Here is a 26,190-nt window from a genome sequence, read left to right on the forward strand (position 1 = left end):
GGGGGCGTGCATGAATGCGCCGTAAGAAAAAAGATGGGACGTTCGGCTGTTCTGAGGGAAAGAGGAAGTGTTTGAACCTGGTGGGAGACTGTGAGCAAACAGCAGGGGCCACAGAACTGCAGAGTCCCTACGCAAAGTTAAAACCTGTGTGACTGGAATAACATTACTGCCGGGGTAGCAGCTCCGACACGTGTCCCTGTGACTTTCCCCATCACTCACCGCACAACCTTCTACAAATGCATGCGGCGAACGATAAAAATACAGTGTGCGTTTGTTTCAATTTGCCATTAAAGTTCTGCTCGACTGAAACAAAAGAATTGGAAAATGGTTTAAAAAATAGAAATAGACAAAAGGTTGTGTTCGTATGGGAGCTCTGATAAGAATTTTAAGGACTTATCTATTATTTCCAAGGTATATCCACACATTGCCATATGAAAGACAAGCAGACAAACAAACAAACACCTTATACGTGAATGCTCAATCGATCCAAAAACACCTGCTCATCCAAACAATACATGCACCCAGTAGGAACATTTCACGTCCAAATGGATCCAACTAGCTGACACGGTCAGAGCAGCATGAATGGTTTGATTTGCTGTCTGCTACCGAAGCCCTGCGGGTTCTGCTAAACACATCCATTTCCACTTTCCAGTTTGCAGGTAATTTCCCGAACCTGTGTTGGTGTCCGGAGCAAATAAATGCATTATTTTTAATTGACAGCTCATAAATGCTTGGACTACTACACGGTAACATTTCATCAATACTGTGCAAACTTGCCCATACTGTAGGTTTCCCATCAAATTATTGTGCGCGTGTAAAAACAGAGCGAGCTGGGTCCATCTGTCACTCTTCCATTGCACCAGGTGCGTAAGCAAACCATAATAGAGCTGCGAAATTGGAAATTACTTAGTCTATCTTTCTAAACCAGACTGCTAAGCCCTTGTAGAAACCCAATGTGATATCTGCTCCGATAGCTGATGAGCTTGTAAGGCAACTTATTCATAACTAATCTTAGAATAATGGTTCACTTCATTTCCTTTGCATTTAATTATTCACGTAATGAAAACAGAGCGCTGATTCAGCTTTGTTATTACTACGCCGTAATCAACTTTGATATAATCTTTACACCTTCATAATGCTGTGCCAAAGTGCTTTAATGCCGTGAAGAAAACTGCTTATCTAGTAGATGACATAAAATTCTGACTCGGAATATTTCGAGCAGAAAAATGCGGTGGTTGAGAGAAATGTGAGAGAAAGGTACATCAATACGGTTTCCTCTCCATTAAGAATGACAGTAACCCAATTAAGACAAACCCCCTGTGGGAATCAGGCAAGATTTACGAACACATCTGAATAATTTCAAAGCGTTTATGCGGTCTTGCAAAAACCAAACGTCTAATTACAGAATGAAACCGAGGCTCTCTTTGGGGGACTGAGGGGAATCTGAAAAGGACGGTGTGGGGATAAAGAAGTGATTTGTGCAGTTTAGCATTATACATATGGATGATTTGGGGTATTGTGATTTGAAGAGCGATTCATGTGTGTAGGCTATTATGTAAATTAGGCTAGAAAAAAACGAGCGGTTTGTTTGAGAGATGAACGGCATAGTTATCCTTCATGTGGCTTGAAAGTGATGCCTTAATATGTGCCATGTATATTGAGTGGCGTCTCTTCTGTATTCAGTTAACCACGTCATTATATATAAGCTTGTCTGACAAACGTGTAACACCCAGTGTCTAAAGCTGTACTAGAGACTGGCTTTAGCATCTGATAAGTGGAGAGATGGCAGCTCTTTAATCTCTATATTACCATCAATGTCAGTGCACTGCTTACAATAACTGATGTACTAGAATAATTAAAAACAAGGGAAAAGTGATCTTATATTGCTTGTAACGCACTGCAAGACACTTTGGATTAAAGCCTGTGCCAAATGCATAAAATCTAAATATAAAAAAATGTGCATTAAAAATTATGAACTACACCTACTACAGTGGACAGATTTTTAAAAGCCATAGCATGAAGGTGTAATGTTAACTTAAACCATTACCCACTCTATTATTGGGTTCCCCGTGCATCTATTTCTACCTAGAAAATGTGAAAAAGATCAAGCTAGTAACTTAGTTTTGGTAAACCATTCTCTGCAAGCATGTGAAAAAATAGCTCATTGAAATGTGGCTCCCCTTGTGATGTCAGATAAGGATAATGCTGCCCCTTAATCTGCACTATCCAACTACAGCACTGCCATTTAGTGCAGAGATCAGCTCATTTGCATTTAAAAGGACACACCTAAAACGGCACATTTTTTCACACCTACAAAGTGCCAATTTTAACATGCTATAATAAATTATCTATATGGTATTTTGAGCTAAAACTTCACATATGTACTCTGGGGACACCGAAGATTTATTTTACATTTTAAAAAAGTCTTGTGAAATGTCCCCTTTAAAAATGAAGATGTACAATGCCATTGAAGAACCATTTTAGGCTATTTGGTTCTACAAAGACCCTTTTACATCCGCATGACCTTTCTTTTTTTACAAAAGATCCTTTGTAATGGAGAAAAGTGAGAAAGAAATGGTCTTTTGAAGAACCTTTGTCTGAAAGATTCTTTAGGGAACTAAAATGGTTTTTATTAGATGATTTAAGTCAGAGTTTTTCAAACTGCGGGTTGGGAGTCAAGACCCACTTTTGGGTCGCATACACTGTAAAAAAATGCAGCATGAAGTTCAAACAACTTGGTTTTGCAAGTCAATTATTAAATCTACTTTAAGTTTTGACATGTGAATAGTTGATAAACTTATAAATACTTAATTGAAGCTGTTTAACTTGTTGATTTGACATATACAGTGTAGTGGGATAAGATGGGTTGCACAAAGTGGCTTGGCTGTAGCACTGAAACGCAGTGATATATGTAAAGCATAGTGTACAGGCAGCAGGTTGTATCGCAGAAATAAGCCCAGACAGTGTGATCAGGACACGATACGAAGCGGAGGGTCTTGTATTACTTTGAATGGGCTTATTTTATGATAACAACCTCTGCTGCCTGTATATTATTTCGCTTATTACATGGCTATTTACCTCATAAGTAAGGTAAAGAACATTAAATATTGATTTAAATATTTTATTTGCGCATTTTTAACAAATGCAGACTTTCCGTGAGGAAAACCTGTTTATTTTCTTTTTTTAAATTACACGTTCAGATGTCATGAACACACTATTTAGTTCAATCATTTGTTAATATAATGTCATATATGTGCTTGAAAGACATATTGGTAATATTAAACCGTATCCATCAAAATAATTTGCAGAATCCTGGTTATGGCGTCATTCGTTTCAGGCAGTTATCTCGGAATAACAAACCTTAAAATTTAGCGACTTGCCAATCAGAATCAAGCATTTTTGAGTTCCGTGTAATAAGATAAGATATACCATAAGGTATTTCGATATCGCAATTAAGCCTACATTTCATTTATAAATTTTTCATATCTCTAAACACACCAAATGCTTGTGAATTTGTCAACAGTAAGGCTGTGTTTGAACATGACTGTAACTTTTCTTTAATATTTCAAGCATCTCAAATACTGATATAATCTGAGAAGGTTTCTACTCAGCTCATAATTTATTAAAGAATGTTATTTTATGCATTCATAAAAATATTGTAAGTTAATATTTAAAAATGGCACTTTTACTTCCCTAAAAATTGCTTTACAGCCCTTTATTACTACTGTGGACAGATGTGTCATTTCAAAATACATCAAAAAAGAAACAAGATAAGAAGTGATTATAATCTTACTCGGATGGAAAATGAAACACTTTAAACATTTTTCCTACCACGATTTAATAATTCATGCATCAGAGGGTTAATAATTTCTTTTGCGCCGAGATCAGAAAAGTGAAAATGATTTTTGACAAAAGCTACGACTACACTGAAATTTCCTTATCTTAACTTTGCATATGTTGCACAGGAATCAGATCTTTGGTTTAATGATGAAACAGGAAATTGAAGCTATGAAACTCAATGCTCAGCACTTTAAGAAACTGCATTTTGATTACTTTGCACCAACTGCGATTGTTTTTCCTTTCCAAGGACGAAAAGTCAGGGTATTTCTTGTTACTGCTGCTTGTTACCTTTTTGCGCATGTCACTATATCACTGTCCTTTGTGTACTGCTGTGCCCAGTTTGTGTCCACAGTATAATAACATTCCTGCGTTATTAAATGGTAGCTGTCTATACTCTGACTTGTTATTACTCTTGATAACATTTCCAAATCTTGTTTGCTTCACAGTGACCCTAATACAATGGCACAAAAAATGTCCCATTCTGTGAGTGAAAGGAGTGCTCATAAATTCATAACACCGTGGGACAGAAAACAGCACCGTAATGAGGTGTCTGGGGCTTTGAAACAAAAATAATTTTTTTACACTTCACATAGGAATTGGAATGATCTCCTACATTAGGCCTTGTGAGTCATGCAGCACGATACAATCCCACCGGGCGATAAAGTAATATTGAAAATGAAACCCATTTGGGATATGTGAGTTTATGGATGAGGTGATTTACCATGGCCCTGTCCAAATTTACCAGTAGTGTATCTTAAACATATTCTGTCCTGGTGAAGCTGTAAACAAACTGTTACACAAGCAAACATGGAGTTTAACCAGATCTTTGGACATTAGTTTGATTTATTATTAAGAATATTGCATTATTCTAAAGCTTTATCTATTAGGTTTTCATTAAATAGAACCTGCAAATGAAATCAGGAAAAACGCTGCACTCCTGGAAATTACAATAGAAACACTATTTCAAATATTCATAAGTGAACTTTACAATGTCTCATGCATATTCATGTGCAGTGGCTTTTTAAAAGAAGTTACAGTACACTAATTCAGGGATAATCCTTGTGGACCTGAAGTTTAATGCTGTACTCAAGGTAAATGCTTGGCATCTGTTATGTTCTGTCTTAGGTCATCCCTTCTTCAATAGGATAGAAAAATGGTCCATATTAGGACTTATTTAAAAAGTATTTTCCCAGTGACAACTTTTGTACCTTTTTTCTGATAGTGTATGCTGTTGTTTACCCATTGCATTGAGTCAAATAAAAATAGTTTCATTGTTAATTTAACCCAATGGCTGGGTTTGTCCTTGAGTTGAAACTCATCCAGCAGTTTTAGATTATAATGAAAAAAGTTTAGAAAATGATTTATATTGTAATTTTTTGTTCTTATCTTGAAAATGTTGAAGATAAAAGTTACCTAACAGAAAGTAGGTCATCGATAATAATTTACAACCTATTATCCTTATGAATAACGGAACGCCTTCAGAAGAGTTATCAAAATAATTATCTAAAGACAAAATAGATGTGTAATTAAAATCTAATTATACGTTCCTGCTGCACCCCCAAACATTGGCAACTTAATTGACTTTTGTTATGTCAGTCGATAAGAAGAGGTTAATATGAACTTTTCAACAGTTTTGAATGCTATTAGTGGCTTGACTGCCAGAGGAGACCTCAGCCTCAGTTGGAAATGAACTGCTTTTCCACTGGCCTGTGACGTCAAACAGTGAGCTAAAAAAGATCGTTAACACAGCTAATGACTGTTTCTCAATTCCAAGAATGCAAAGAACGGACTTGCATTCTCACGGAGATTGGTCTTGCCAAGCGACCTTGAAAGAACAACTCAGAAGGTCGCGAGAACACAGAACGCACTTGTGAGAATTGAGAAGTGTGCGATCTTCCTGTTGGTCACCTGACCTCCCCAGATTTCAGCGCGCAAGTCTGCACTCGATGCATCCTCAATATCAAGAACACATCCGGGTATTTTCGTGCGTCCTTTGTACTTGTGTTCTTGAGAATTGGAATTAAACTTCGACGGTTAATGATGACGTAAAGCGAGAACACAAGGACGCAAGATCGCTGAAGAAGGTGCATGTTAGGTGAACGTGATTTCACCAAGTAAGATGTGATCCTGGATCAACACCATTGTTGGTCGTGAATCAACATTTTCATTAACCAATCAGATTGCAGGATTAAGATTAGTGTGCATGTTAGATTAAGGTTTAGGATTGGGTTAGTGGCTTTTTAGAAATACTCCTCAAACTATTATTTCACACTAATTTGAGGGTTTAAAAATGGTTAGGGTTTGAGTTAGAGGTCTTCTCGGGTCCAAAGAAATGTACCCGACCCGAAATGACCCAAATCACTTCATACCCGACCCCGACGTGCAGAAATAAAAAAATTTTAAAGAAAGACCCGACCCGAGACAAACCCGAGAAAATTAGACCCGAGTCCGACCCGAACTAGTGAAATTTTTTTTTAACCCGACTGGAACCGAATGTTAACGGCACTGACGTGTGTTCATTCTGCAGACCCACGCGCAGCAGTCAGACAGAAAGAAACTCCGGTGGCCTTGCAACCAATTTGGCGAGCTGCTCCATTCGTTTTACTTTGTTATCTGACGACGACACCAACGTAACCGCTAAAATGTACATTTATAATTGACTGACATGTTTGTCTCAACGAAAATGAACCTTCCGACAACCACACAATGTCGCAAGCGCTCTTGGTAAACAGATGAGAGGTTTGAAAAGGACATTGACGCACACAGGCGAGAGAGTTCGAGACCCGATGCCACTATTATTGTACCCGACCCGTGTCCGAGGCACATGTGAAACTTTTAGACCCGAACCCGATCGGGTCTCGGGTCAGATCTCGGGTTTTCGGATCTAAGTGGACCCGTGAAGACCTCTAGTTTGAGTTAAGGGTAGGTTGGGGTATCTTTGATTAAAATGTTGGTCCAGGATCACATTTTACTTGGTGAAATCCAGCCCAGTCTCACGAAATTTCGTTATATACTGTAGTCACGTATTTTTTTATTCTTTTTTCGTGCTACTATCACGAATTTTCATGTTTTTTCGTGATCGTATAACGAATTCCTGTTTTCGTGTGATTATCACGTATTGGTCACTCAACTGTTTTGTCTATTTTCTTACCATTGTCGCATAAAAAGACATCCCTAACCAAACCCAACTCTAACCCTAGCGCCAGGCGACATATAAAAAAATAAATAAAATAATATAAACCAATATATAAGGTGGCATTCTAATGCAAGCACCAAATCTAACCCTAAACCGAAGCGACAATGGTTTAAAAATAGGAAAATGCTGTTGAGTAACCAATACGTAATAATCATACGAAAACAGGAATTCGTTATACGATCATGAAAAATGCGTGATAATAGCACGAAAAAAGAATAAAAAAATACGTGACTATATCACGAAATCATGCCGACCTTATTTTTATTTGTTAAATAAATAAATCTGACAAACACAAAGGATGATATTTTGAATAATGTTTTTAACCAAACGGTTTGGAGCATCATTAACTTCTATAGTAGTATTTTTCCTACCAAGTCAATGATGCTCCAAAACTGCTTGATTACAATCATTACTCAAAATATCTTCACTAGTGTTCAACAAAAATGTATAAAGGTTTGGAACAACTTGAGGGTGAGTAAATAATGAAAAAAAATCATTTTTGGGTGAACTATCCATGTAAATCTTCCCAAAGGAAGATCGTCTATAAGGATCAATCTGTTCAAACTAACATTTTGCCCTAAATCCAGTTCTTGTACATGTTGAAGTAGGGTTAAAAATATCCTTCTTAATGTAAATAAATGTAAAGAGCCGCGTTCTTCTTAATCACAAGTATCACTGCATTTTCCTCAACAAGCAGCTGCCATCCGCACTCATGCTAAAACTGAAATCCTCTCTATGTGTAGCGTGGCATGTGCTCGGCCTCATCTACACACTTCATATGCAAATCTGCTTTGAGAATGTTGACTGATAGCATTTAAAATGTGCAAAGGACATCACGAGCAGAGTAATCTTCTCAAATTTTATGCAAAAATGACTTCACTGAAATATGTTATCAGATTCAAAGACGGGCCGGAAAAACGTTCAGAGGTCGGCCTGCTTCATGGTGGTTTAGAGAAAGGATCTTAATATATGATGCATGACACATCATTTCTCCCCGGATTAATGACAGGCTGATGATTAATTATATATTAATATTTAAAAAATGTTTAATTAACTTGAGGGTAAATTTATCATTTTAGTAACCCTATGCAGCCTAACCGGAGACATAATGCTACATGTTAGTTGCTGATGTGATTATTAAGTCAGACTGAAGGTATTCTTGCAGCTCAGTTGGTAGAGCATTGTGTTAGCAGTTTATGGGTTCGATTCCCAAGAAAACACATTAAAAATGCATAGCTTGAATGCACTCTAAGTCGCTTTGGATTAAATGCATTAATTTAAATAAATAACTTCATTATTTTATCTTCTATACATCTTTATTATTATTTTTAATGGATATGCACACACACTAACTATCCCAGCCCATCCCTGTTTGCTTAGATCTTTGTACTGTTAGTCCTTTACGTTTTGCATAATACCTCATTTTGTGTTCCATATTAAAAGTAAAGTAATGTATGTTTGGATATAAAGCTAATTAAATAATGACAGAGCAAAGTAATTACAGGAGAATTCAGCAAAGTATCATTTCTTGTTTCTTCATGTCTGTATTGCATAAGCGTCTTACAATAGCCACAAATTAGAGAAACTGAGCTTTTTAGGTTTACAACAGCTACTTTTAAGCTCCTTTTCCAGTTCCTCAGTTCGAAAAGAGCAACAGCACCTCACTGTTGTCCTCATTGAAATCCCCAAAATCCAGAGACTACTGGTCTGTGCTTTGCAGATAATGATGATTTCATGCTTGGATCAATCTTCCTTTTTCAAGTTTTGCTTGACATTTACATGGTCCCTGCTCAAAAAGAATAACATTTTGGAATCGATGTGTGAACGCAGCAGGCCCCAGTCCTCCCAGGAGGATGGGATGCCAGAAACACAGACTGCTGGTGGGCTGAAATATATTAGACAGAGTCAAGATGAAGGCCTGTGGTTGGTGGCTGTAGGCAAAGTACACACACACACAGTCCCAGAACAGGGCATGCGAGATGAGAATGTGGGGTTGGTCTGTAATCCAACAAGATAACAGCTTTTTGGGATGTTGTCAACAGGCCAAAGAAAATATCATCTGAATTTAAAAAAGAAGTGAGATGATTTTTAGGAATTTTGAAAAACTTGTGGAAATTAATTCCCCCACAAATAAAATCCCTGCAATAATCCGTTTAGCAGATGATTTTATTTATTTTTTATTTAAGTGAATTACAGTGCGTTGAAGCTATACTGTACACATACGGTATTTTAGCAGTTTGTGGGTTCCCTACACTGTTAGGAAAAATTAAAAAAAAAATGCTCCCATTTGCTTCCACTTGGGTGGTACCCTTTCAAAAAGTACTTTTTTGCACCTAAAAAGTGCATAGTAGTACTTCAAAGGTACATACAGTATTGGTACCAACGTATACAAACAGTATCTGTACCTAAATGGTACATATTAAGACTTTTATAAATATTACTGCCCCACTGACAGCTTGAGACCATATTTAGACAATTTTTTCTGACAGTGAAGAATCAAACCCATGACCTTTGCACTGCTAACACAATGCTTTACCAACTGAGCTAAAGGAGTTACCGTGGGTTCACACCAGCTGCGTTTGATGCATCAAAATTGCGTCTACCGCGTCTAGTTTGCCGCTTGAACATTTTGAGTTTACTCGCTTCATTTGCGCGTGAAAGCCGCCCGTGAAATTCTAGGCATCGAGACATTCACGCAGAAATTCGTGCCATGGGAGGGCCTTCCATAGGTTTCTGTGACTCCGCTCGCTTCCTGTAATCACGTCACTACTTGAGCAAGCTCCTGATTGGTTAAGGCGGCACGTTTTTCAGCCAAAGTTCAAATTTTTCTACTCGCGCCATTCGCGTGAACTAGACGTGCGAATGAGAAGGAATCGCATCTACCACACCACGCTAAATGCCTCATTCGAGCTGCGAGACCTCCAGACGCGCATCAACGCGTCTTCACATTGACTTAACATTGAAATCACTCGCGCTTGATGCCTCTACCACGGCTGGTGTGAACGCAGGGTATCGCTTTACTCGCTCTAGATTACTCGCGGGATTTAACTTTGTGTAATGGGAATTGTTCGCTCAAGTTAAATATTCTCAACTTGGGCAAAGACGCGTTTAAGGCAAATAGCACATGTTTTCGCGGGAAATGCGCCGCCCATATCGCAGCATTCGCATCGCCCCATGCGAGGACGCGTTTGATCGCGTCTTTGCATTGATTTTGTATGTAATCTACTTGCGCAAATCGTTGAACTCGCATTTGGTGTGAACCCACAGTTACAGTACAGGAACACATCAGTCATCATTTAGTCATTCATCCCAAACCAGAATATAAACTTGAAGGGGACATATCATGAAAATTTGTTTTTTTTCCATATTTAAGTGCTATAATTGGGTACCCAGTGCTTCTATCAACCTAGAAATTGTGAAAAAGATCAACCCAGTAACTTAGTTTTGGTAAACCATTCTCTGCAAGCATGTGAAAAAATAGATCATTGAAATTTGGCTCCCTTTGTGATGTCAGAAGGGGATAATACCGCCCCTTAATCTGCACTATCCAACCATGGCCCTGCCATTTAGTGCAGTGAGCAGCTCATTTGCATTTAAAAGGACACACCCAAAACAGCACATTTTTGTATTTTGAGCTGAAGCTTCACATACGTACTCTGGAGACACTGAAGATACATCTTAAAAAAGTCTTGTGAAATGTCCCCTTTAAAGAATCGTCATGCAGATCTTTTAAATACAATGTTTTACAATTATAGTACAATTAGGGATAAAATGACTAAAAATAGCAATTTTAAAATGTTTTCACACTGCCAACATATTTGCTGCATTTATAAAGTGTGCACACCTCTTATGCTGGTTGCTATTATATATAACGTTATTGTTATGAACAGTGAAAATGCTTTATTTCCCCTATTTTTGGATGTTGGTTCAGTTTCAGTTGCCAAACATTGGTGCATCCCTATGTACATGTTACCTATGTTTATAGCGGCCATGCTAAGTCTAGTCTTTTATGTTATATGTTTGTTTATAATGTTTGCATCACCAACACTGTTTTCATTACATGAAACAGACTCTCTGAAAGGTAAGAAAGATAATGTAACCTCTTATAATTTCAAGTCAAATACAAAATCAATACCTAACTGTAAAGTGAATTCCTAACTGTGACTAATGTTTACTTAAAGCAAAGACATTAACTGCGCATACCGATGAGCTTTCAAGGCCAAGATGGATATATAAAGGGACTCCAAGTCCATACCAAAAGATCATTTCTTCAGCAATATAGTTTATCTTATTATTCTAATGCACGGCATCTAAACTCCATTGCTTTCTTATGAGTGACTGATTCATTATAAAACGCTGTAAAATCACTCATCATTATTAATGACTGTGTGCAGTTGCAGCTGATGTCCGTTCACATCGTTTCATCTATACAGGGGACAAAAACAACATTGTTGCAGATGTCAAGGCAATCCAGGTCATGTTTGTGTAGTCTTTTGAAACAGCGATTGGGAAACAGGAAGAAAAGATGAAAGTTAACAAGAATTCTGATAGCCAAGCAATGTGTGTTAAAGGGGCTGGGCAACCTCGCTAAAGGTGCAGGGGGGCGCAAAAGGTAATTCAGCACAATGTCTGCAATCATCAGCAACACGGAGGCAACAGTAAGTGAGTGTGACAGAGCTGAATAAACACTTCCACATGGCTGTCTCTGCATATCTACACGTACCGTTGAGCGGATATTCAGCGACAGGCTCCATATTGCACTGTAACTGCAATAACATTCAAAGTTTGACCCACCTTGAGATGCATTACAAGACTGGGGAATTAATTTTCATCTAAGGAAATGAAGGAGGATATAAATGAATCTGCAGGTGAAAGTCGGCGAGAAAGACGAGTTTTACTGCTGCGACAAAGCAGATGGATTTTCGCTTTATTGAAATCTGTGACTGTTTATTTCTTATTTTACTACTTTACAACTGGCATTCAAAACAATAAAGGCTTTGACGAGTTTAATAAATCCTAAAACTGCAGCTGTTACTCCAATTTACTCCAAAAATTAAAAAATGGGCTGAACTCAAATAAGTTTTATATGAGGATCTAAAAGTTCTGGAGGTGTTAAAAGTGATGACCGTGTTTTATAAATCAACATTCGGGTTAATTAAGGCAGAATCGCTCCTTCAGAAAGTGAAAAATCCCTGGCTTGCAGCTTAACTGAAGCGGAGTCATTTTTTGTGCAGATGGGTATGAGACTGCTATGATCAGAAAGTGCTTAAAGTGCATCAGTCATAAATAAGCATCAAAGCTGCATTTACTGTACGTGCCTCACACACGCTGCATGATGGGAACGCTCGACCCATCTTCTCCCTTGTTATCCAAAGTCTTTTTCTGTCCTATCGGAGAAGTAGGGAAGATAATTGAAACATACTCGCCAGAGAAAAAGAGATAAGACAAAAGTAATGGAAATAAAAAAAATGATGGTAGAAGAGATGAAAAATGAGTTACAGAGAGACACTGACACACAGAGGGAACTTGCATCAAAAGTAGCATATCCATAGTGCTAAACTGTAATACCCGCTTATGCAAATCTCCTTCCCATTCTTAGATGCTGTTTGTGGGTCCCATGCCAAGATGAACAGACGTTCCCCTCTCTCTCTTTCTCTCTCGCTCTCTCTTTTGTTTTCTCCACCAGCTTTATCATAAAAGCAGCCGAGAAGCAGCTAGATTGCAGATTTAGATATAGGCTTCACCCAGTGCCAAGCGACTGAGCGGATTCTTCATAAGAAAATTGATTTAAAAAACATAAAGGGTCTTGCGATCTGAACAACAGAAAGATAAACCGGCTTTTTATTGTTTTGCTATGAGAAAAACAATTAAAAATCTGAAGTGAAGTATCAGGCCAATAAAGATGGCAACAACAGTCATTCCGAAACAAAAATTAGGAACTCCGGAGAGATATTATTGGAATGAAATGCATGCCGGTCTCCGCTTGGCCACCATTAAGCTGCCAAGTGCCAAAATCAAAACAATGAATCATCTCTGTGGTGAGATTTGAAAGGCAGCGTGAATCATTTTGTGAGACGCGCTGTACACTATTTAGTGAGAACTGAGATCGGAGCAGAGGGAAAATTCGATTGTGTTTTATTGAGAGATCAGCCGGGATTAAAGTTCACCTAATATTAAAAAGGGTTGGAGTGCATATAGCACATAGCCTATAAAGTGGGAACGGCTAGGAAAGAGTCATAAATTACGCCCAACCCAGTCTCACGGAGATGTGTATAAATAGCACGAATTGTAAAAATCGTACAATACGCCAAATTCCACTTTGGCGTGCATGTGATGTGCCGGTCCTTCCCATTCACTTAAACGGCGCATCTTTTGTCATTTTATTTATTGGTTTCTCTTTTTTTTTTTTTTTTTGCTTTTTTCACCATTGTGGCTTGGGTTTAGGGTTAGAACAACTTTTTGTTATATAGAAAATGACATCCTAACCCAAACCCCAATTCTAACCCCAACTCCAAGCGACCATGGCTTAAAAATAGAGAAAAACATGGAGAAACCTGTATATTAAATAACCTCCTTAAGCAAATCTTAAATCTAACCCTAAACCCAAGCGAAAATGCAGTGCCGGCCCGAGCCTCTTAGGGGCCCTAAGCAGAATTTGTTTGGGGGGCCCCCTCCCACCACCCTTTTTAATAAAAAAATAAAGAAATTACAAAAATTTATAAAAAGAACAAAGTTGCACATTAAGTAAGGTCTAAAATTAGCATTAGGTTCAGAAATCAAATCAAATGAATCATAACGCTGTCTTTATTGTATTAATTAAATACAATTATTATTTTTTAGAGCTACAAAAGTGATTTTCTCATTGTCTGGGATTGTTTGATTCACATTAATGACACAGACTTAAGTAGGTTAATTGAGGTTACTGTCTCTTTAAGAGAAGCACAGACCTGGTTTCTGCCTAATCTATACATAAACCTAAGACATAAACAAATGTTTTATTGGAAAAAGAGTACTGTGGAGATCATTTTGTTTGTATGTGCCCTGTCAAGAACAGAATGATTTTATGTTCGCTTGCTTTTTTTTTTGCTTTGCTGAAATGCGTCTCCACATGTGTCCACTACTGAGTGCACTTAAGCGCGCACGCACACAGACGGAGGACGACTTACAAACGGTGCAGCATAAAAACGTTATGTTGTTTTTTAGTCCTCTATTCCTCAAATGTATGTTAATGGACTACAGTATGACACATACATTCATTCATTTATATTACTTGTATAAGTTATTTAATTGTAAAAAACGATCGGGGGCCCCCTGGTGGCCACGGGGCCCTAAGCAGCCGCTTAGTTCGCTTATGCCTCGGGCCAGCCCTGCGAAAATGGTTTAAAAAACTGAAAAAATTGAGAAACCAATAAATAAAACAACAAAAAAGATGCGCCATTTAAGTGAATGGGAAGGACTGGCATATCATATGCAGGCCAAAGTGGAATTTGGCCTATGTATTGCACGATTTTTACGCTGCATGCTATTTATACGCATCTACGTGAGACTGGGTAGATTACGCCAGGCCACAGCATGTTGATCGCTATCAGTAAGTGGAAATGTACATCCAAAATTCAATTAAGCTTTAATATTTTTGCAGGTGCACCAAAAAAATAAGTTTGGAAATGTACACCAGTGCAGAGTATCCAAACATGTCCCTTACTTGTCCAGTTCGTTTTGATGGGTCAGAGCATTCTCGGCTTAAGCATGTGGGCATTAACCCAAATCCATATGGCATTAAACCGCATACACAGATGTTTAATAAACCCTATGAGTGTGCTTGGGTGCCGTAGGCTATAGTGCCTGGCAACATTGATCCATCCTGACCCCATGAGCACAGCTCGGAGCACAATCCTTCTCACCTGCCTGATACACCCCTGCTTATTCCCACACTTACTCTCAGAGACCTTAGTGGCCCATCTGGGCTTATCTCAGCCCTGCACATGTGGGAGATTACAGACCATCTCCTCCAGGCATTTCACACTTTATTTACACCCTCAGCTTCTGTAATGAAGCGATCCAGGCCGTGGACAATTGAGCGATGCACTGATGATCACCATTGTTAGGGGCTGGGAATAGGTGGAGGTGTGTATGCATGCGTGCATAGCAATGTAGTGAATGAGAGAAGGAGATCTATTGCAGACCACCTCTGTGACTATTACTGTAAACGATGCACACAAGGTGCTTTAAAAAGAAAATGTACAGGTTGCTTGCAGAAATGGGTGATATTCAGGGCTTGACATTAACACCTGCCAACCCGTCAAATGCGGGTAGATTTCCGCTGTGGCGGGTAAGACAGCCAATCCTACTACTGGCCACTTTGGCAGGTTGAATATATATATTTTTTAGTTTTCTTAAAAGTTATGTGAAATGATAAACAATGCGTAATGCGACACTGGAAAACAACAACTCCCATGTGCACTCCCTGCACCCAGCGCAACGTACAGTAGGGGTTATTTAGGCTACCACAGAGAGCACGAGCACTGACGGATTTGCGAATGCACGGGACACAGTCTGAGCGCATACACGCACACTTCAGGAAAGATAAAACAATTGCATGAAACTGATTGAAGAGATTTAAAGTGTATGCATTGCACACTCTCTGGGCAAGAGCGGAGAGAGATTCATAGCGCATACCTGAATGCACACTTCACAGTTTTAACCGAAGTCAAAGGAAACCCGCGAGCGGAGAGGTTGGCACATCATATAAATGTAGGCTACTTTGGGCAACAATAATGCCCTCTTGACATTGCGCCTTGAATTCAGAAACCATGATCAAGCTTATCAAATACAATCTGCATAAACAAGTTGACAGTAAAATCCATGTAGGCTACATGTCTTGACAGTATTTACTGTCTGGGGTTTTTGTGTTTATCTTTTCAGTTAATCTTCTACACCCCGGGACCACTTTTAATATACAGTATTCATTAGAAGTTTATCTATTTATGCCTTACATGTTTTTCATGCACCTAAATGTATAACATGATCTATACCGAGATATACCTTGTATATACCAGCTAATAAATGTAGTCTTCATTTAGTCTTAAAAATCTCAATCTGCATTTGAAAGTCAATCCGCATCTAATCTAGCTAAATTAAGTACAATTACTCAAATTAAAGTCATTTTAAGATGCCAAAGTCACGTTTAATCATATAAATTGTATTTTACCAACAACAAAATTGTGGCCAGTAAAAATCACGGTTCCCTAGGGTCCTTGAAATCCTTGAAAGTTTGTGAATCTGGGGAAAACATTCAAGGCCCTGGGAAGTTTTTAAAAATATACATACATAGATACAGGTCATTGAAAGTTCTTGAATCTATTTATGCAAGAAGTTTTCTGGAAAAAAATCCATGTTATTCCCTGTGTAGTGTAGGATAATATCATAAAAATTCTAGACTTTTTAAGCACACATGCTAAACTGTTCGCTTAAATGCTTATATAAATGCTTTTTTCCATAGTTGTGTTTGACACATGAAAACGTCTCAGGTTACGTATGTAACTGCTGTTCCCTGAAAAGGGAACGAGACGCTGCGTCTCCCTTACCATACTTCCTGCGTCTTTGTAATGCCATCTTTGGCAATATTTCAGATAGCGATATACTTCCTGGCTCCCGTGTCACCCTGTCTTTGTCATTAAACCATACTATTGGTTGAATTTGATATACACATTCAGATGCACTTACCCCTGGGGGTGTCCCCAAAGTGTCACCGCAGTGACGCAGCACGAGTTCCCTCAAAAGGAGTTTGAGTTCCCCACATTTAGTCCTTAAATTTGAGGGTATTGGACCTGGAAAGTCCTTAAAATGTCCTTGGATTTGAAGTTAACTAAGGTGTGGGAACCCTGAAAAATGCTGAGTGGCTAGTAACTTTGGAAAACAACTAGCCACTTAAGTTATTGTCAAAGCCTGGTGAGGTCAAGTCACTTTTATGTACAAAGTGGCTTTACAGAATAATCATAGTGTCAGATGCCAGAAGGACTATTTACTAGAGGTCGACCGATAGTAATAATCGATTAATTGACCGACAGTTTTTTAAAATAGATACTGGATTAAAAAAACATAACACTAAAAGTGAAACAGTGCTGAAATGTATAACAAAGGTTATAAAACAACAGAACTGAACTATAAAAATGTGCAAAATGTATAAATTAAAATATATGAATTATATTAAAGGCTCTCTAAGCGAATAATGTGCGACGTCACTTCCTGTTTGAACTGTTTTCAAACAAACGGAGCTTAGCTAACGACTCCCCCTCCCTCTCCCGTCCGTGCTTTCATGAACGCGCCCAACCCCCACCCCCAAATCCTTCTTGTCGTTTATTGGCTGGAACACTTTGTTATGTTTTGTTGTGCTAGGTTTGGCCACTATGTTGATATTGCCGTTTGTCGAGCCTGAGCTGTCTACAGAGATCGCGTTTTTTACAGTTTGATCAGCGGACAGGCAGCAAGCAGATAGTGAGGAGATGTTTGCTGTATGTAACAAAAAATGTTTTATGGTCTAAAACGCGTCAATTCGCTTAGAGCGCCTTTAAAGGTGGGATGCATTATCTCTGAAAGCCAATGTTGACATTTGAAATCACCTAAACAAACACACCCCTACCACAGTAGAATCTGGACCTTCTTTTGATAGACCCGCACCACACATACACAACCCAGGCAACGATGTCGGTTAGTAGACACACCCCTTACTGCTGATTGGCTACAAGTGTGTTGTGGTAGCTAGTCGGCCAGACTTCCTTTTCAAAGTGTTTTTCAAAAATCATGCACCCCGCCTTTAATAAGTATAGAAGTAAATATTTCTGTGAAAAATGTAAATTACATAAATGTAGTGTAGTCTTGTACATTATTTGCTTCTGTTTTAACAATTAAAGATGTATTGCAGTGATGATAAAAAAGAACCAAAATCAGATTTTGATTTGTTGGATATGTTAACAAAGCCAACAGCTGCATACAGTTTGCTTGCTCTAGTTATTAACTTAAACTATGGATAAATCATGGATAAAAGTAATCAGCTGGATATAAACTAATGCAAATCAATAGTAATAATCATGACATTAAACATTTGGGTTGGGTTTTTCTGCGTGTATTTTTGTGTAACTGTTTAGACAAGAGATAAAGCAAGTATCTGACAAACGCGGACGTCTCTTTTATCATAAACCCTTTAGACACATGTGCAGCAGGCACTTATTTTGGCAGGACACGTGATGCACAAATGTTCACTTGACGCGCCGAACACATATTTTGAAATGATAAACCACACACATGAAGGGCCACATACATGATGTGACGAGCTTCGCATCGTGCGCCCTCGAGAAAGAAGTCACCGGCCGCCACTGACTACTAATTGTCATGTCAGAACTTAGGTTCCTGCTGTTTCTCTGTTAATGCAGCATCTATTCAGCAGATTAATTACTTCTTAATTATATGAAGCAACGGATGCACTCTGAAAAACTATCGGCATGGATCCGTTTAATCGGTCTACCTCTACTATTTACACAGACCTGGCTATAGACAGATTTATACAGAGCTGTAATATGCCATTGCACTGCAATTAAAAAGCATGAATAGTGCAATGAAGTTAATGTTTCTGAGTATAAATATATGAACTACAACTGATGTGGTTTCCTCTAAATTAAATTTTAGCAGCCAAATTGATGTCATTTAGTATTATGACCCATTATATAAATGTCACTTTATAGACAAATTACTATAATAATTATGTAAACTAAAAGACAGTGGTAAGATCCGATCAGACAGTTATCACAGTCCCCTTAAAGGAATATTCCATTTTCTTAAAAGAAAAATCCAGATAATTTACTCACCACAATGTCATCCAAAATGTTGATGTCTTTCTTTGTTCAGTCGAGAAGAAACCACGTTTTTTGAGGAAAACATTGCAGGATTTTTCTCATTTTAATGGACACCAACACTTAACACTCAACTCAACACGTAACAGTTTTCTTCAAAGGAGTTTCAAAGGACTATAAACAATCCCAAACGAGGCATAAGGGTCTTATCTAGCAAAACGATTGTCATTTTTGACAAGAAAAATAACAAATATACACTTTTTAAAGCAAAAATTCTTGTCTAGATCCGGTCGTGATGCGCCAGCATGACCCCACGCAATACGTCATCACGTCAAGAGGTCACAGAGTACGAACGCGAAACTCCGCCCCAGTGTTTACAAGTGTTGATAAAGAGGACCGTTCCGCCGTTGTTGTATGTCAAATGATACTAATTAATGTCTTTGTGTCAGTTTATTGTTTACAATGGTCCGCAAATGTGCGTTTTATATATGTAACATGTGACCTCGCTACGCCACTACGCATTTACGTTAGGTCGCGCTGGACCGGATCTAGACGAGAAGTTGTGCTTTAAAAGTGTATATTTGTTATTTTTATTGTCAAAAATGACAATCGTTTTGCTAGATAAGACACTTATGCCTCGTTTGGAATTGTTTATAGTCCTTTGAAACTCTGTTGAAAAAAACTGTTATGTGTTGAGTTAAGTGTTAAGTGTTGGTGTCCATTAAAGTCCATTAAAATGAGAAAAATCCTGAAATGTTTTCCTCAAAAAACATAATTTCTTCTTGACTCAACAAAGAAAGACATCAACATTTTGGATGACATGGTGGTGAGTAAATTATCTGGATTTTTCTTTTAAGAAAATGGACTATTCCTTTAACTATTGGGGAGATGCATTGCAATGCATACGTTTCAAAAATGCATTACTCTTCCAAAGGTTACATCTCCAGTACAAGTCAAGAATGGGATGGCAAAAGGCCAAGCTATGTTATAATAAGGGCATGCACAAGATAATAATAGCTTCTGCACAAATCAATGTCTTGATTTAGGTGTACATAATAAGGTCACTTTCGTATTCCACTCTCTAGATGTTAAGACATAAGGGTTTAACTGAAAAATCAACATTTGGACGGTGTCTAAACATTCCTCTTAAGTTAAACATTCATTAAGCTTAATAACTCTCCCAGTGGTTATGAGCTAAACTAACAATGAGGCATAATTGAGAAAGGCCTGGGATTAGAATGTAATTTCATTCAAAGGGACAAATTGAGTTTTTCATGTGCTAATCTTCCTTTTGTGTTCAGGAATACTTTCTATAGAAGGGAAACAAGTTAATAAGCACTGAAGCATATAGCTTAGCAAAGGAATTTTACGGACTAAACAGGCCAAGCCAGCATATTTGGTCTGCAAACAAACTAAATTATGAGATACTAATGAAAATCATAGAAACAACATTTTCAATTGAATTTCTCAGACAGTAATTGCAAATTCAACCTATGTGCACAGCGAAAGACACCAGCGCGTGGATATGTTGTTCTTTGAAGGGCCGAACGGGGAGTTATTCACTATAAAGAATATTACTTTGGAAGACTGTATAAAGTCTTATGCAATATCCCGGGGGTTGCTGCCTAAAATAAATGAAAATCCGTCTGATGAATGTCCTCCACACTGGCCAGGAAAATTTATAACATTAGATCTGTCTTTTAATTTGTTAAAGTAACTTGGAAATGTAATGACTCCACAGCGATGCCACGAGCCAGGCCCGACTCGGTCTTGAAAAAGATAGGCACTAATGATTGTACACTTCCTGAGGGCCGTGTCAAAATGAAGCAATCACAAACATTTTGTGAATCATTTTCATTAATCACACAAATGGACCTGGTTATGTTTCCGCTCCGACTCACATTAATAACACGATACACGAGCTGCACTTTCAAGCAGCCTGGCAGTAAATGCAGAAGAGTGCCTTACACTTTATAAGATGTCTAATAAATCAAGCTGTTATGAATGAATGTTTTAAAGGACGAGTCTCTTCGCTGACCCGCTGTTCTGGACACTTCATTCTTAACCGGAGTCTTTGTTCCATTGTGCCCATATGCTGTCAAGAGTTTTATGGGAGGGAAATCTTTTGAGCTTCTCCTGCTAAGAGAAACCACTATAACTGGCTGCACTGCTGGAGTCAAACAGAAACAACTGGTGTGACTGGCATCCGCTCTGTTTGCTGCTTAGAATACTAATGAGGGTCCACACATCTTAACCCTGAGCCCTAAACAGTCTTCAGATTGTCCCAGTGGAACACACTCTGCCTTTCACCTCATTCAAAAGCTAGGATAAAACTGATAAACCTGACAGTTTTAACTTTTAGAGAGCCTAAACTCTTTTTGCCTGCCTCTCTCTCTCTTACATTAACATATGTTCAGGGGTTGGTACAACTGCCAGCTTTTTGCCTATTTTCTGTACCATTACGCGCTTACTTCGTTCACGGAATTATGTTGACACGATTCGTTAACACATGACAGTTTTAGCAGTTAATGCATGTAATAAAATAAACAAATATGTATATACAAAAAAAGTACATCGCGACGCGTGCGTAACAGCGCGTTTTCCCAAAATCCAAAGCTCGCTCTGTTAGAAAACTAAAGATTTCGGCACTTCTTTATGAGACGAAAAAATGAGTAGCTTACCTGAGTCTTAAGAGGTTCCCCCTGCTCAATGATACTGATGAAAGGTATTTCCAAAAACGAGGACATAAACTCCACTTGCACGAGCTCGTCGTGGCTCTGTGGGAACGCGAGCACAGCGGAGACTCCTTGCACAACGATATCCTGACACACGCACCTGAACATGGACTCCGGGTCTCCATTCAGCGGTTCTCGGGACAATACCTCCAAGCTCAGATTGTAGGGTAAGAAGTTGTTTCCACTTTGCCGGAGGTGGACCAGGGCGCGGTTTAGTGCGCCCTGTATCCGGGATTGCTGGCGGGTCGGCAGGAGCGCACCCAAACGCACCGTGTGCCCAATGCGTGCCAAGATGTGACAGGGCTGGGGATGCAGATGACACGGGTAAATACACAAGTGGAGAGCGACTTGGAGCCCGACGTGAAGGTATGCCAAAAATCTGGAGAGCACTAAATTCATCCTGCTCCTTTCGCAACTGGGTTGAGGTCTCGTCACAAGATGGCATCGCTCTATTCTTGTCCAATTTTTTCTGTCCTTAAGGGTTCTGCGTGCGCGCTGATGTAGCCTCGGTGTTGCATAGATGACATCTACTCCAAGTGTGGATGGAGAGTTGGCGTGCGCGCCGTGAAGGGAGGTGTTGTGCCACTTGAGATTGTCTCAGCATCACTGAGCTGGTCGGAGAACAGCTGTGTTGTATCGGACTGGGAAATACTTTAACTGTTGGCTGCGCTCTTAAGATTCCTAAAAAGGTTCCTTGGCGAGCTGTATGTTTAAAGAACCTTTAATACCCACAAAACCTTTCATTGTTGCACAAAGGTTCCTTTTGGTGGAGAAAGGTACATGAAATGTAGGAAAGAATATGTTTCCAAAAAGGTTTTTGGGGAACCAAAAATGGTTCTTCTGTGGTAAAGAACCCTTTTTAGGAGTGTGATAGAAGAATATCATATTATGATAAAAAAATATTCCCAAAGGTCACTACAGTACAGTATGAAACATTAGCATAATATCTTCAAATCAAAATTAGTATGAAAAATTATAATAATATCTTTAAATCTTAGATGGTTAGTTAATCATAGGATAGGTGCACAATTCCCTACAGACTAGTGACCGCCAAGGTAAATATTTTACAGTTTATAATTTCAGGGAAGCCTTAGGAAGAGATAAAGAGGTGACTGAGGACGTAATTGCCTCGTGAATTCAGGGGCTCTGGAATAGTTCAAGAACAATGCCCATTCATAAAGCGTTTAATTAAAAAATAATTGCATGGAAACAGGAATTCACTGTTTAGGGGAAATTAATTTACGGTGGCTTTTGTTTGCGTTTGAACAGCATTATTAACTTGTCACTCTTTTGGAGAGCAAAAATTAAATGCAAGGTGTAACAACAGCTCAATAAAAAAATCCTTGTGATGAAGCGATATCATTAGTGTGTATTTCAAGCTATTAATAATAACATCCCAAGCCTTCCTTAACATTGCATTCAGATTCCATAAACACTACCTGCATATGCATGCATGCATCTGTTTTAAATCTAAATGACAATATTTTTTTAAGAAATTGTTTCTTATAAATACATGTTGCAATACATTTTCTCCTTGAGTAAATAAACATATAATGTATGTGTAAGTGTTCATTACACAATCTTAGCTTGCCCAATTATTATTGGGAACTAAGGGCTGATTACATTCAGAAAATGATGCCTGGTGCACATTTGCAATAACAAGTCAGCACACCCTAGGGTATTTTATGAGGTAAGAAACAAAAATACATCTAAAATGAGTTTTCCCTCCTATCAAAATACACAAACACATACACATGTACAGGTGTTGTGTTTATTCAAAATTATTTTTACTTTAAGAAAATATTAATAATCTAGTGTTGTTTTTTTTCTTCCATCTAACTGATTATTTTCTTGTCTGACAAGAAACATATTAGCACTGCTTGACTTGAATTTCTTTTTTGAAGCAATTATGTGTGCGTTTTTGAAAACATTGCACTTTGCACCCACAAATCCATTTGCTGGTAATAGTAGTAACACCAAAGACTAATTAGAAGATTAGAGAACACTTACAGAAAAAAGCATATGATCCATGTCAAAACTTGGGTAACAAAGTGCATGCCCTGACAGGTTTTATGTCCTATATAGGTAACACTTTAGTCTATAGCTCAAAACATGTCATCCATTATGGGAACAAATCAAGTATTACATTTCTCTGTTCTTGTGCTAACCTTTTGCCTGAATGATGTCACCAAAGCCATTCGCTCAGTTTGCTTCCAATTCCACTTAATGGTTTTGAACTATGCTGTCTGTCTGAACTAGAGACTAACATGGAACAAGTGATGCATGCGTGATTGTTGTTTCAGCTTGGGTGCATACAGACCCACACGTCTCAATATTTGGGATATGCGGGTGATTTAGGGATGAATCAAAATTTCACGAGGCGCCTACGCAACTGTTCTATCGTGACACGTAGACCATCATGGTCGACTTTCATACGTATGTCGCCGTCTCTTATTCACTCATGCAGCGTGAATTCATTTTCATATACGTCCCTTTGAGTTTAATTTAGTTGGCTCCCGGGACTGGAAACTCCTCATAGTCCATCACATTCAACTAGATTCAATGTATAAAAATGGATTACACTTTAATCAGAAAGCCAATTAAAAAACACATTTATATTTGAGGGATTACACCCACCATATTTACCAGATGTGAGAATCCATATAGTTAATCCCCCCTCAGCATCCCTGCTGTGACTTCAGTTTAGTTATTGTGAAATGCACATACATTAGACAGTCCAGCATTTACTCTGTTTGAAATGCAACAGTTGAGTCGAGGAATTTTTTGTAATTGAATCTTCACTCGTAAAAGCTATCGAAGGGAAGACGTGCAATTACCCCACGGATAAATGCGGCATCTCTGATGCTTCTGTAAGTGCAGGTTGCAGCTCTTCACAATCTACCGCAGTTGTCTATTGAAAACCTTGTGCAGAAGAGCTCTGCTTTTGAGTATCATTCTGCGACATCAACATTCTCAGCACATCTTACTTGACTAATTTCAGCACAATCTTTTGTGCACTCTAGACAGCAGCACACTAGATGTGATGAACCATCGGAAGGCGCCGAGCAAGAGGAAGGAAGTTAAAATGGATAATTCTATTAAAATCTGAAGTGCTATGTACTCATATATTACAAGATACTTTGCTGGAGGCAGTAGCCTTTTCTTATACTGTGCCAAAAAGAAGCTATTTTTCCTGCTTCTGAAAAGCCTTGCAAAACGTTGCAAACGATTGGCTCTGTGAAAATGGGAACATTGTGAACTTTATTCCTCCTCTAACTTGTGTCTTAGATGAAGAGAACGTGGAAACTGTGAGTTAATTTTCGACTTCAAATTAAAAAGGGTCAGAATGCAGTTCACCGCAGGAGGGTATCTATATGAAACCTCATTTAATTTGGTCAAACTGGGTCCATAACCCCACTCTGCTCTATTACAATGAGCAAACGTGATTCTGATAAAAACGTAATGAGTTTCATGTGGTTAATTAACTTTACCACATATTAAGGTATATTGTCGCAGTGTAACGGTTATTCTCCAAAATGAGTAGACAATGCACTAACCAACAGACACAACACTTTTACTTGATTTGTTGTACGTATACTCTCAGAAAAAGGTTAAAAATGGTCCCTAGCTAGGGTTTATATTAGTGCCTCAGAGATACTTATTGGTTCAAATGGTACCTACTAGGATAGTTTTACTGCCCCAGTGACAGCTTGGGACTATTTTATCTGACAGAGCAGGACTGCAATATACAGTGAAAACTTTCAACACTAAAAAAACAATCATTTGACCATTTAAAATGGACATTTCACAAGACTTTTTTAAGATGTAAAATAAATCTTTGGTTTCCTCAGAGTATACTTATGTGAAATATACCCCACAGATTTGCCACTTTATAGGTGTGAGCAATAATGTGCCAGATTTAGGTGTGTCCTTTTAAATGCAAATCATCTGATGGAATGTAAACACAATAACGGTGGTTTGTTGAAATTGAAACTCAACTGTGTTGTCAATTATTCAAATAATTGTGTTGTCAATTATTCAGCTAATTTCCAGCTGCCCTAGAGTTAAAGGTGCAGTGTGTAATTTCTAGAGAGATTTCTTGACAGAAATGCTAAATAATCTACAAAACTATATTATCAGGGGTGTATAAAGACCTTTCATAATGAACCGTTATGTGTTTATTACCTTAGAATGAGGTGTTTTTATCTACATACACCGGGGGTCCCCTTACATGGAAGTTGCCATTTTGGGCCGCCATGTTTCTACAGAAGTCTCAGACAATGACATGTTTGTCTGGTGGCGGCTACTGTAGCTTCTCTTTGTGTTTCAAAAGCAAGGGGTGAGCAGTGTACTGAGCTGTTGGTTGCAATACACAACCTCACCACTAGATGCCGCTAAAATGTACACACTGCACCTTTAAACATTTGATTCTTACCGTTTTGGAATCCATTCAGCTGATCTCCGGGTCTGGCGCTTGCACTTTTAGCATAGCTTAGCACAATCCATTAAATCTGATTAGACCATAAGCATCACGCTAAAAAATAACCAAAGAGTTTCGAATAGTTACTTTCAA

The 26,190-nt window shown here is 38.4% G+C and overlaps 1 protein-coding gene across 1 annotated transcript in view; it reads right to left on the reverse strand.

The window, feature by feature from the left end:
- The window catches only part of grin3ba (glutamate receptor, ionotropic, N-methyl-D-aspartate 3Ba), a 60,202-nt gene extending 38,068 nt beyond the window's left edge, over nucleotides 1-22,134 (reverse strand). Inside the window, exon 1 of the mRNA XM_055202150.2 lies at nucleotides 21,564-22,134. Coding sequence (XP_055058125.2) covers nucleotides 21,564-22,016 — 453 coding nt within the window. The 5' untranslated portion in view covers nucleotides 22,017-22,134. The remainder of the gene's footprint in view (nucleotides 1-21,563) is intronic.
- Nucleotides 22,135-26,190: the final 4,056 nt, after the last annotated feature.

Source organism: Misgurnus anguillicaudatus, chromosome 2 (genome assembly GCF_027580225.2).
Source record: "Misgurnus anguillicaudatus chromosome 2, ASM2758022v2, whole genome shotgun sequence".
In the NCBI taxonomy this organism is placed as follows: Eukaryota; Metazoa; Chordata; class Actinopteri; order Cypriniformes; family Cobitidae; genus Misgurnus; species Misgurnus anguillicaudatus.